The following is a 14,163-nucleotide window of genomic DNA, read 5'->3' on the forward strand; positions in this document are numbered from 1 at the left end:
ATTACAGGTGTGCACCACCATGCCTGGCTAATCTTTTGTTTGTTTGTTTGTTTTTGTATTTTTAGTACAGAAGGGGTTTCACCATGTTGACCAGGCTGTTTTTGAACTCCTGACCTCAAGTAATCTGCCCCCCGCAGCCTCCCAAAGTGCTGGGATTACAGGCGCTCTGAGCTACTGCCTATATAATCTGATACCTTATATATAGCCAGTCAACACTAAATGTTTACAGATGATTTTTCCTAAACACATAAACTTATAAGCATGTATCTATATATAAACATACGTATTTATTTTTTAACAAGAAAACATGAGATTTACTATATATTCTTTTTCAACACTCATTTTTTAAAAAGTTAAGTTGTATCTAACATTTTATGTTGCTTAATATTTGTCTACAGTGTTATTTTAATGACTGCATAGCATTTTATTGTATGGATTTACCATAATTTGTTTAAATAATCCACTAGTTGAACACATACTTTGTTTTCAATTTGCCATTAGTGTAGCAAGGTTATAATGAGCATCCTACATGTAGTTAGTCGATTCGGTAGTAAAATTCCTAAGTGAAATTGCTGGATCAAAGAGCAAGTCTGTGACTGCTCTTTGTAAGTGACTGGAGATGTGGATATAACAATTTTTAAGACAATGATTCCCAGCTATAATTCTTCCTTTTGCTGAAATAGCTTTGTTTTCCCTAACATAAGAAGCTCACTTGTCTCATGTTATCCAACAGGACTTTCTGCAGTGATGAAAATGTCCTGTGTCTGTTCTGACCAATATGATAGCCACTAGCCACACATGGCTGCTGAGCATTTGAATTGTGGCTAGCATGACTGAGGAACCAAATTTTAAATTTTATTTACTTTTAATTAAACTGGCTAGCACAGCTGTAGCTCCTTGGATCTCTTACCATTTCAGGCAAAAGTTCCTAAATGCTAATCCACAAACTGGGCTGATATGTGATAAAGTTTTCACTGGCCTTTAACAAATTAGAAATACAACAATGTGACCGGGTGCGGTGGCTCAAACCTGTAATCACAGCACTTTGGGAGGCCGACGTGGGCGGATCACAAGGTCAGGAGATCAAGACCATCCTGGCTAATACAGTGAAACATCGTCTCTACTAAAAATACAAAAAAATTAGCCGGGCGTGGTGGCGGGTGCCTGTAGTCCCAGCTACTCGGGAGCCACAGGCAGGAGAATGGCATGAACCTGGGAGGCGGAGCTTGCAGTGAGCCGAGATCCCACCACTGCACTCCAGTCTGGGCGGCTGAGTGAGACTCCATCTCAAAAAATAAAATAAATAAAATAAAATAAAATAGAAATATAACAATGTATAGGTTATATTTTCATAAGTCACAATTTATCCAACTTGAATAATCTAATAATCTGCCTTGATTTTGAGAATAATTTCCTTTATTTAAATTTTTTTGATTTTTATTTTTGGCCCTTATAGAGCAAATACTTCCCATCTTTGCTGAGATGCGGTATAACATATTCAGTGAAATCAGATCGCAAGCTTTGGATCCCGCCAAGTTCTAGGCTATCTAGGTTCAAACCTTGATTCCCATGTTTACTAGCTGATGAACCCAAAGAAGTTATTCATGGTTCCTGGCCCTCAGTGTGCTTATCTGTAAAGGGTAATGACAGTAGTAACACTATCAGGGTTGTCGTGAAGTTTAAATTCATTAATAAATTACCTAGGAAAAACATAAACAGTATCTGGGACACAGTAAGTACTCAATAGTGGCCAGGCGCAGTGACTTATGCCTGTAATCCTAGCACTTTGCAAGGCCGAAGTGGGCGGATCACCTGAGGTCAGGAGTTTAAGACCAGCCTGGCCAACATGATGAAACTCTATCTCTACTAAAAATACAAAAATTAGCCAGGCGTGGTGGCAGGCGTCTGAGTCCCAGCTACTTGGGAGGCTGAGGGGGAAGAACCGCTTGAACCCGAAAGGCGAAGGATGCAGTGAGCCAAGATGGCACCACTGCATTCCAGCCTGGGTGACAGAGCGAGACTCTGTCTCGGGAAAAAAAAAAAAAAAGTAAGTGCTCAATAGAAATGTTATATGAAGTTAATATAAAATGAAATTAACATTAAGTGAAATGTTAACTTCATTTGATTAGTATTACTACAACAATGATAGTGAATATATTTTTGATATAAAAATGTCATTTCTTTCATGGATTCATGGTGCTATTTGTTTGAACTTTTTTTGTTTTCTTTTTCTTTTCTTTTTTTTCTGAGACAGCATCTTGCTCTGTTGCCCAGGCTGGGGTGCAGTGACACCATCATAGTTCACTTTAATCGTGAAATCCTGGGCTCAAGCAATCCTCCTGCCTCAGTCTCCCAAGTAGCTAGGACTACAGATATGCAACACCATGTCTGGCTAATTGAAAAAAAAAATTTGGGCTGGGCACAGTGGCTCATGCCTGTAATCCCAGCACTTTGGGAGACTGAGGTGGTTGGATCACCTGAGGTCAGGAGTTCAAGACCAGCCTGGCCAACATGGTGAGACCCTGTCTCTACTAAAAATATAAAAATTAGCCAGGTGTGGTGGCACGTGCCTGTAATCCCAGTTACTTGAGAAGCTGAGGTGGGAGAATTGCTTGAACCCAGGAGGCAGAGGTTGCAGTGAGCTGAGATTACACCACTGCACTCCAGCCTGAGTGACACAAAGAGACTCTGTCTATACAGTTTGTAGAGATGGGGCTTCATTAGGTTGCCCAGACTGGTTTCCAACTCTTGAGCTCAAGTGATCCTCCCAACCTTGGCCTCCTAAAAGTGCTGGGATTATAGGTATGAGCTGCCACACTCAATCTGTTGGAAAATTTCTTTTTAGGCAAAGCAAACAGCTGGTAACTGTTTGTTTTTTAAGGATTGATCCATACAACCAAATTCTGGGAACCACTGGTCTGTCATGTTTCTAAAACCTGGTCTCACTGCCCTGATAATATTTCCCTGAGATATCTGGGAAAATGCTTGGATTATCTATTTTACAGATTATGAGTTTAAGTTCCATGTGTATTTGCAGGACTGCAAATCAGTCCTGCTACTTGGTTTGGCAGAGTGGACTTTAGTGACAATTTCCTTAGACCAGTGACTATGAAACTGAACTGTGGACAGTATGTCCAAATCCAGATGATAATTAATGTCCCTGTAAGTTAATATAGATCAAATAGACTTTAAAGTCAAGGAAATGGTCAAATGCATTTTAAAAGACTTATTTAAAACATTTTCATTTGCTGTGAACAACAAATAACTGGGTTAGTTTCTATGCCCTAGTTTTACAAGATAACATCTTTTGGAAGGATAAATAAAAACATGTAAAAATGTATCAACCATACATTGCATTTTGGAGGAAAATTTTCCTAGCTGTGAGGCATTAACCTTACTGACGATACGACCTCTCAACTGGACTACCTGGTATCTCACCTGGACTGCCTGGTATCCACAAACTGTTCATTGATGGACGACTTTCTGAAATGGATTCGCTCAATACCAAGAGACTTGGGGGGAAGAATTCTTGGAGAATGAGGTACTGAACTTGATCGCTGCCCAGCAAGAGTGAAGGCATCACTGGCTATAATAAGTAAATGGGTGAATGAAAAAATAAGTAGGCCAATTAACAGGTAAATAAATATCTTGCCAACATCTCAAAAAAGAAATTGGAAGATTTAGTGAACAAAGCGTTCTTCCAAAGATGATATTTTTAGAAGATCATAACTTTCAAGAAGTTAATTTTTATATTTTATACACCAGAAAAAATGAAATTACTGAACACTCTTCTGGGACCTGAACCATCTTTTGCCAAATTCAACAGGTGTCACTCTGAGTAAGTAAAGCACTCAAGGGGAATGGGTAATACCGCAGCTTTTAAAAAGCTATGTTAAAGAAAACTTCCAGTGTGAACCAAGGGGAAGTTGGCCTGGATCGTTTTTGTTCACCTTTACTTTCAAAGTTTTTAGGCCTCTTTGGCCAAAGGCTTATCCTGTCATTGAAAGTAAGGAAACTGACTTACGCTGCATCATTAGAGGCTTGTTATGTTTCCCACTGATATTTACATTTTCAAAGAGGGATGGCAAACATGACCAAACATCAGCTCACAGGAAAAATTCTGCAGTGGTGAAATTTTATGCACCATAAAACTTGGGGAAGATAAAGCGGTGTGCGGGTGGTTTCCTGGAATTCAAGTCATACCACAACTCAATCATGATTAAGTACAAGAGATGACAAAGAAATACTCTACTGGTTGATAGTAAACCCATTCTATAATGAAATGTATTGAACAGCTGGGCACGGTGGCTCATGCCTGTAATCCCAGCACTTTGGGAGGCCGAGGCAGGCAGATCACCTGAGGTCAGGAGTTTGAGACTAGCCTGACCAACATGGTGAAATCCCATCTCTACTAAAAATACAAAAATTAGCCGGGCGTGGTGGCTAACGCCTATAATCCCAGCTACTGGGGGGCTGAGACAGGAGAATTGCTTGAACCTGGGAGGCGGAGGTTGCAGTGAGCTGAGGTCGCGCCATTGCACTCTAGCCTGGGCAACAAGAGCGAAACTCCATCTCAAAAACAAACAAACAAACAAAAAAAAAAAAAAAAAAAAAAAAAAAAAAAAAAAGAAAGAAAGAAAAGAAAAGAAAAGAAAAATATATTGAACAAATACAGGCCATTACAATCAATACAGCCTGCCCCTATGAAACAACAAAATGACAGGTAGCCCAATGTCTAACTGTGCCTTTCTTCCTAAGTAAAATAAACTTTCCTTTATCTAGAATATGAAAGTTTATTTCATATTGTGATGAATACAGTGATAAAGTGTACAATCTAATATCCTGGTTTTGATATGGGACTCCAGATACATAAAATGTCACCATTGGGAAAAGCTGGGTGAAGGAGTCTTTCTATTAATCATGCAGCTTCCATGAGTCTATGATTACTTCAAAATAAAAAGTTAAGAAACACTTTAGAGAGCCTTGAAGTCCTTACTGAGAGACTTAGATACTCCTGTGAGGGCATTCTGATTTCCTGAGGTCATGTGATTTTTGTGGTCCTGTTATTAATACTGAGTTAACCTGAGTAGGTGTTAATCATACACTTCCTTTCCCAATCATTTTGCATAAATGTAAGTTAGTTTATTCTACTTCTTCTCAAAAGAAAAACAAATAGGCCTTACTTAACTAAGAAAATTATCTTAATTATTTCAGAATATCTCACATTGTGAAACCAAAAAAGGAAGAGCCACTTACGATCATCAAAGGTGGTGGTGTCAGACAAAGAGCTACTCTCTGAGGGGATTATGTCTTCTGTGAACAAAAATAACTGCCTTTAGTGCAATTGTGCATTTATACAATTAGTGGGGGCTCAGAGAAACAATTTTCAATGGAGTGCATTTTATTTTCATTTCAATAAATGTAATTAATTACAGTGCATTAAGAATAATTAACTACCGTAGTAAGAATTGACCCATATACTAACAAAAATCAAAACATTTTACATATGGTACAAAATTACATTAGATTATTTCTTAAAATGGATCAGACTTCAAGGGAGTGCTGGTTTTAAACTAGTTTTCAGTGTTTCTTCTACACTGGAAGAAAACTTTACCTACATATTTAGTGCTTACGACCAACAAACTGGAAAGAAAAATCATGCCATTCTTATCATAAAGGTTAAATGTTAAATAAAACACATTTGAATCCTCATTTGAGAATCTACTCTTAATATAACTTGGCTTTTGACCCCTCCCTGAAAGAAAGGGCTTTTCTTTTCTTTTTTTTTCTTGTTTGTTTTTAGGGCAGGGTCTCATTCTGTTGCCCAGGCTGGAGTGCAATGGTGCGATCATGGCTCACTGCAGCCTCAATCTCCTGCGCTTAAGCAATCCTCCCGCCTCAGCCTTCTGAGTAGCTGAAATTACAGGTACACAGCACCATGCTTGGCTAATTTTTTGGATTTTTAGTAAAGATAGGGTATCACCATTTGGCCAGGCTGGTCTTGAACTCCAGGGCTCAAGCGATCTGCCTGCCTAGGCCTCCCAAAGTACTGGGATTAAAGGTGTGAATCACTATGACTGGCCAAGCTTTTCAACAGGTTTCTCAACAGTGGCACTACTGACATTTTGAACTGGATAATCCTCTGTCCTGGGGAACTGTCCTGTGCATTATAGGATTTCCAGCCTCCCTGGTTGAGAACCACTGAATTAGGTTTAAGTCTTGGTTTTGCCATTTATCGACTATGAGACTTTGGGCAAATTAATCTGTATCACCTGGCTCAACCCCACAATGGGGATAACAGCAGTACCTATCACGTAGTGCCGGGGTGAGGCGTTAGAATAACGGATGTAAAGCCCCGGCCCAGCTCCCAGCATTACATGGCAAATGCTCAGTAAATGTTAGCTAGACTTAAATCTTTAGTTACCTAGACACTGCGTTCTGGTTGGCAATGGCCATACCACTCTGACTATTGCTGGTATTCATCAAATGTTAAAGAACATGGCCGTGTGCGGTGACTCACAGCTGTAATCTCAGCACTTCGAGAGGCCGAGGTTGGCAGATGACTGGAGGTCAGGAATTTGAGACCTGGCCAACACAGTGAAACACTGTCTCTACTAAAAATACAAAAATTAGCCAAGCATGGTGGCGCATGCCTGTAACCCCAGCTATTTGGGAGGCTGAGGCAGAAGAACTGCTTGAACCTGGGAGGCAGAGGTTGCAGTGAGCCAAGATCATGCCACTGCACTCCAACCTGGGCAGCAGAGAGAGCTCTGTCTCAAAAGAAAACAAAACAAAACAAAAAACAAACAAACAAAAAAACCCCACAAACATATTCAGTAAAGATAAGTATCTCAGATGCATTGATCTGCATTTGCAAATCATTCCATATTCAGTTGAGTGCTTTGGCACAAATTCCTAGGCAAATATAATCCTTCAATGTAAATTTCAAAACCATTATGAAGGGAAGCTCTCCAACCAATCTCTAATGTTAAGCTGTATCAGAGACAAGTGAACTCTCTATTAGACACACAGTGGAGCTTGAAGGCAAGGTGCCAGTATAGTCAGCTGTCAGGCATACTTTCACTGTAAAGGAGACCATTTGAATTTTGCACAGTTTGAGGATGAATGGGCCATAGCAAATGGTCATGAAGTTAAGCACAATGCTAATAACCCATATCTGTAGATCCAGAAATTAACCACCCCCAAGCCACATGGATTTCACGTTCAGTCAAAGCTACTCTACATTCTCCAGCTGTAGTGGACTAACACTTGTGTGTTGATGCTGTACATTCCCTTTCCAAAAGCAACGTCTGCTTTGTAAATCATATGCTCTACACCCAAGTATATTCTAAACTCACTTACCTTATTTAATCAAATCTAAGATATATATTTTAAGTACCAGTAAAAAATAAATTAATTGAAAAAGTACTGCCAAGTATGATTGTAACACACCATCTAGTGTGTTTAGAACTATCCCAAGACTGGGCGTGGTGGCTCACACCTGCAATCCCAGCACTTTGGGAGGCTGAGGCGGGAGGATTGCTTGAGCTCAGGAGTTTGAGACCAGCCTGGGCAACACAGTGAATCCCCATGTCTACAAAACATTAGCCGGGCATGGTGGTGTGCGCCTATAGTCCCAGCTACTAGGGAGGCTGAGGCAGGAGGATCACTGGAGCCCAGGAAGTCGAGGCTGCGGTGAGGTTTGATGGTAGCACTGCACTCCAGCTTGGGCCACAGAGAGAGATTCTTTCTCAAAAACAAAAACAAACAAAAAAACCCCACAAAACTATCCCAATTTCATAGATGTTAAAATGTAAAGAAAAAAAAACTCTTAGAATCAAAAAAATACAATCATATTGCAATCACCAGGCTGAAAACCATGCCAATAAACATGTAAGGTCAATTGGACTTTAAATCTACCTGGGATTTCTCAGTTTACTTTTTTTTCTGAAAATGAAAGTCATAAATACATAATGTTGAGAACTTGGAAAATACAGAAGAACATTAAGAAGAAAATTAAGTTACTTGAAATTTCACAACTATTAGTATTTTGAAATATTTATTGGCCAGTCTTTGTGTGTGCATGTTTCTATAAAATTGGGATCATGTTGTGGTAACAATTTTATATCTGGTTTTTCTGCATTTCATGTTATATCATGACCATTTGCCTATATCTTTATTTTTTAATTATGTTTACTTTTCTTTTTTCTTTTCTTTTCTTTTTTTTTTTTAGACAGGGTCTTGCCCTGTCACCCAGGCTGCAGTGCAATGGTGCAATCATAGCTCACTGCAGCCTCGACTGCCTGGGCTCAAATGATCCTCCCATTTCAGCCTCCCCTGTGGCTGGGACTATAGGTGTGCACCACCATGCCTGGCTAATTCTTAAAATATTTTTTGAAGAGATGGGGTTTCACCATGCTTCCTAGAGCGGTCTCAAAATCCTTAGCTCAAGTGATCTGCTCACCTAAGCCTCCCAAAGTGCTGGCATTATAGGTGTGGAGCTCTGTGCCCGTGCTGCCCATATCTTTAGCCTTCATAAATTACAGAAATTTTTAATCAAGTTTACATACTTACAAAACTGAAATTCCAAACAATTTTTATTCTAAGAAACTTAGTTTTGTCAGGCACAGTGGCTCATGCCTGTAATCCCAGCACTTTGGGAGGCCGAGGAGGGTGGATCACCTGAGATCAGGAGTTTGAGACCAGCCTGACCAAGATAGAGAAACCCCGTCTCTACCAAAAATACAAAATTAGCTGAGTGTGGTGGTGCATGCTTATAACCCCAGCTACTTGGGAGGCTGAGACAGGACAATCACTTGAACCCGGGAGGTGGAGGTTGCAGTGAGCCGAGATTGCCCCATTGCACTCCAGCCTGGGCAACAAGAGTGAAAGTCTGTCTACAAATAAAAAAGAAAACTTAGTTTTGATCATCTGGTTCTTCTTTCTATTTCTCACCAGATTAACTGGTAACTGGGTTGGACACGCTACATACCATTAAGTATTGATTAGGGGACTCAAAAAACAAACCTTACGTATTACTAACCTGGTAACACTGTTGCTTTCTGGCTGGGTTTCTTTCCACACCTAATTCGGTATTCGTTTATTGCATTTTCAATCTCCTGAAGCTTTTTTACCGCATCTGTGTAATCTTGCTTTCGCTTTTTCTTCACAGTTTTACAAACGTCTGGCTCATTGGCAAGTTTCTTTGCAGCTTCCACCAGCTTTTGTTGTATTAGAAAATTACTCTCCAGTTCTTGCAAAGCAGGATCCTGCATTTATACAATGATTTTTTATTTTTTATTTTTATGGACACATACGACCAACTCTTACATGCATTGTGTAATAAAACTTCCTGTGCACTTTCTTGGACCAGTTGTTCTTGGAGAACACTGTCTTCCCAAATTTTACTGCATAGACATCCTTGTCAAACACTTTCCTTTACCCGTCTTAACTTGAACTTCTCATTAGTCCAAACCTCTTCCCTGTTCAAGGAAGGGAATGGCCTTTCATTCATTCAGTTGGTTGGGAGAAGATCACTGTTTTTATGGATATATTCTTAACTCAAAGCTCATGGATGCAGAAGGTTATATTCATATGCATAGCTTTAGAGACAGATAAATTTGGGATTGATCTTCTTCCTGGTAATTCCTGGTTGCATGACCCTGGATACACAGTTTCATCTTTTAATGCTTCAGTTTTTTTCATTTGTAAAATGAAGATAACACCTACCTTATGAAAGTAGGATGAGGATTAAATGAGATAATACATGTGCATTGCTTAGCTCAGAGATGGGTACACAGTGGGCACTCAATAGATAGCAAAGATTTCCAAAGAAGAAAACAGATATAATTTTCTAAAGCTAAGATGGTCAAATTTCTACAAGAAACATAGGTATGGTCATATTGGCTGATGACATGCAAATGAGAAAGTATTATACATTCTATATTGGCTAACAAATATTTTAACTTGATTGTAACTCAGTGCTGTGCATGTATTATCTCATTTAATGCTCACTGGATCCCTTGGAGGGAAGTCCAATCATTACCCCCATTTTACAGATGAGGAAAACTGAGGCCTGAGAATTGAGACTTTAGAGAGGCTAAACTATTTGCCAAAGGCTATTATTTAGTTTTAAGTAAATGAACCTAAGCTGGAGTTCTTAATTCTTATAATACTGCCTCTCAATTGAGAAACATTTGGAGTTCACTGAATGCTGTCTATAATTTGGGGAGTAAAGTAGTGAGAACTCAATTTTGACTGGAGTGGGCATGAAAGAAAAAGTTCAGTTTGGTCTAAACAATCCATCTCTGCTGGTGAGATAACATACAGCAGAGACTCAAAAACCAAAGGAAAAAGTCCACTACACTTGGATAGCTTTCCTGTCTCAGGATTAATTGAAAGGCTCAGAGGCATTGTTCATACCTCTTCACTCGGCAGCAAGTTGTCATCTAATTTGAAGGCAGTACCCACACGTCTTCTGACCTGAGGAGGCTTCTCGCCTACTGTTCAGGGGATACTCCTTTGGCATTTTGCCTGTGAGCTCCTGTAAAACAGGACAGAATCAAGAGCGGATGATTGACACTGGCCAAAGTTGTCAAACACAATTCGATGAGCCCAAAAAAGCAGACTCACAGCCTCCCGCAGACAGATCTTCTTAAGCTCCTCAACTTTTTTCAGAAGTTTTTCTTGTAATAGTTTCTCCTTCTTCTTTAGTTCAAGGATTTTTTCTCTCTTTTGCTCCTCACTAACTTCTGAGTCTTGAGAACCTAGGGAATGAGGGAAGGGCAGGGAAGGTTTATACAAGGGATGTTTCCTTCCTTTTGAAGGGACAAAGGATTTTTAAGCTAAAGCAGCTATTAAATGGTAGTTTATTTCTTTTCTCCTTGTTTCTCAACATAATAAAAGGAAACTAGAAAACATTTTCTCATTCTTCTGGGTATCAAACAGAATCTGGTAAGAAAATGTGTCCTTTTTGCATCCTGGCTCAGTCATTTTGGGGGTAATGATAAAATGTTTAATGTCCCAGACACACCCAAGGAAAATTTTCATTTTTCTGAGCAGAAGAGAAGGTAAGATGGTCCTTGAAGAGTTGTTTCAAGTGTTCTTCTAGAAAGTAAGCAAGCAAGGAAAAGAAAAACCTGTGTGAAGGAAGGTCATGCTTCAGATTCACAAGTTGACAGTGAGATTTAGATGGGACGAATCATTTTAGTAAAGTTACATATAGTTAATGATAAGAGATTCCAGAATTTTTACAGAGGAAGGGCTTAGGGGAAGCTATCACATTTGAGGGGTATGCTTGTAATCATGTTTGTGCAGCATTTTATATTGCAAGGAGAATTAGACAATTATCTGTATCAAAAACTAATTGCTGGAAAAAGCAGCTGCTGTGGAATATGTTCTTTCAAGCCACACCAAGGAACTCACCATCCTTGTATCTCATATGACATGCACAACCTATTTATAATTTGACTTTCTACATATTCTTTAAAAACTTAGCCTTAAAATTTTATTCAAAGCTGTTGCATACATATTTATTGACATGCTTATTTATTTCCAAAAGAATGGATTAAAAGATGAATTTAGAAGTGGTTTATGAACGAAAAAACAAACAAAATAAAGATGGCTTGCACATTCTCTAATCCCAAGATGTTACCTGAGGAGATTAAACTGCCATTGCTTGCCATGATGAACTGACTTTTCGCCTCCAGTGTCACCAGCTTGGAGGCCCTTTGTGTTCCTGTCTCTGTCAAATCCATTGCAATCTCGTCTAAACTCCTGGCTGAAGGAATTTTTGCCTAAGAGGTATACAACAATGAAACAGAATTAACTCAAACATACTTCAAATTAATAAAACAATTAAGTTAACATACAATAAAAATGTCAACACAGAGGATAATTTAGAATTTTCACATATTCAAGTGGCATTCTTCAGACCAAAAAAAAACAAAACAAAACAAAACAAAAAGCCCACAAGCCTTAAGCTTTGTAGTTAAAATGTTTTAATAACTATACATGATTTTCTCATGGTGTGGTTCAGTTACTAACTTTAAAATGTCACCGGCACCATCACCACCAGCAGTGTCACCAGTATATACAAACATGTATGGCAACAAGCTGGCCAGTCTTACAACTTATAAAGCAGCTTATATATTGTCCATCATTTAAACATATAAAAAATCTGAAATAGTTGGAAGTTAAACATAAAAAAAACTCAGAGAGCAAAAATATATGTGCTTGCATCTTTTGTGAGAAGGCTTATCTTCTAAACAGAATGCAAAATGGGAATCTGTCCCTATAGAAATGATGCCAGTTACTTACTTTGCTTTGTTTCCTGTCCAGGTAAAACTGATGCTGACTAATTGCCATTACCCAAATGGACTTGATGAGAGAAGAGTTAGCATACCATGTTTGCACAAAGAGGCCACTTTGCCCAAAGGTTCTTCTTGAAACTGAAATCCTGAAAAATTTAAGAAAGCACTCAAATAATTCCCCTCTGGCCCAGCATGATGCAAAATGTACCCTGCGAGCAGCATTGTAACAAGGCATGTTCCTCTTACTTGTCTTCTGTTGCAAAAACTCTTATGCAAATGGCGACCAAGTTTCTGATTTTCTCCTTTTACAACAAAACAATTCAGACCTAAGTAATCTCTTTCTGGATAAACAGCATGTTTAAAAACACATACACATGAACTCAAAAGCTGATAAAGAATCAGTCAAATTAGAGATTATACAAAAACTTTTAGTTAGAAACTCTAAGGATGTATAGCCATCACAAGTGGTAAGGAATAAATGGGATAAGATTTTTTAAAATTAATTAATTAATTTATTTATTTTGAGATGGAGTCTCGCTCTGTCGCCCAGGCTGGAGTGCAGTGGCGCAATCTCGGCTCACTACAAGCTCCGCCTCCTGGATTCACGCCATTCTCCTGCCTCAGCCTCCTGAGTAGCTGGGGCTACAGGCGCCCAACACCACGCCTGGCTAATTTTTTGTATATTTAGTAGAGACGGGGTTTCAGTGTGTTAGCCAGGATGGTCTTGATCTCCTGACCTCAGGCGATCCGCCCACCTTGGCCTCCCAAAGTGCTGGGATTACAGGCGTGAGCCACTGCGCCCGACCGGGATAAGATTTTAAAGATGCAGCAACCAAGTGTGAAATGAGCACCTAATTCAAGGTAAAAGAGCATTTCAAATGTAGGTAGATTTGGCTGGCTCTGACATTATCAGATAATGCACTTAATGATAATGGCTGAAAATATGCAAGTCCAAAACTGTCCAGAGTGCTGCTTGTACACCAGATGGAAAAAGGAAAGGGGAGGGGGGAGAAGGAGAAGGAGGAGGAGGAGGAGGAGGAGGAGGAGGAGGGAGAGGGGAAGAGGGAAAGGAGGGTAGAAGGGAGGGAGGGGGAGTGAAAGAGAGAGAGAAAGAGAGAGAGAACAGGCAAGAGGCAGACAGACTGTGTGTGTATGATGCGTTACTAATGTTCTTCTGTAGCAATTTTGCTTATCTCTTCAGGTCACCTTTTTATCACAGGTATTTCCTCCCATCCCTCTGGCCTCTAACCATCCATAACCATCTTGGGACTGAAAAGTTCCCACTAAGGACTGATTAATAATTTCTCTTAAGGCCAGGTGCCATGGTTCAGCACTTTGGGAGGCCGAGGCGGGTGGATCACCTGAGGTCAGGAGTTCAAGACCAGCCTGGTGAAAGCCTGTCTCTACTAAAAACACAAAAATTAGCTTGGTGTGGTGGTGCATGCCTGTACTCCCAGCTACTTGGGAGGCTGAGGCATGAGCATCATTTGACCTGGGAGGTAGAGGTTGCAGTGAGTCAAGATTGCACCACTGCACTGCAGTCTGGGTGACAGAGTGAGACTCTGTCTTGGCAGGGGGGTGGGGGAGAAGAATTTCTCCTAAGATATTTGAGAACCAACATCCTGACTTCAGTTAATGTTGATAACTTGGCTTTTTTTTCTTTTTTTTTTTAATGACCAAGAACACCAACATTTTAAATGAGCAAAAGATCTGAATAGACATTTCTCTACTAAAGATATATGAATAGCTGAGAAGCACATGAAAAGGTGCTCAGCCATCATTAGTCACGAGGGAAATGCAAATCAAAACCACAAGAAGGTACCACTTCAACCCACTAGGATGGCATAAACTA

At 39.7% G+C, this 14,163-nt stretch overlaps 1 protein-coding gene across 1 annotated transcript in view; it reads right to left on the bottom strand.

Annotated features, from left to right (window-relative positions):
• The window catches only part of FRMD4B (FERM domain containing 4B), a 210,977-nt gene that overhangs the window by 13,640 nt on the left and 183,174 nt on the right, over positions 1-14,163 (bottom strand). Inside the window, 8 exon segments of the mRNA XM_010357713.2 lie at positions 3,439-3,586; positions 5,257-5,313; positions 9,044-9,269; positions 10,423-10,503; positions 10,505-10,543; positions 10,633-10,766; positions 11,654-11,795; positions 12,319-12,457. Of these exon segments, the coding sequence (XP_010356015.2) occupies positions 3,439-3,586; positions 5,257-5,313; positions 9,044-9,269; positions 10,423-10,503; positions 10,505-10,543; positions 10,633-10,766; positions 11,654-11,795; positions 12,319-12,457 (966 nt within the window).

Source organism: Rhinopithecus roxellana, chromosome 1, assembly GCF_007565055.1.
Source record: "Rhinopithecus roxellana isolate Shanxi Qingling chromosome 1, ASM756505v1, whole genome shotgun sequence".
Taxonomy (NCBI): domain Eukaryota; kingdom Metazoa; phylum Chordata; class Mammalia; order Primates; family Cercopithecidae; genus Rhinopithecus; species Rhinopithecus roxellana.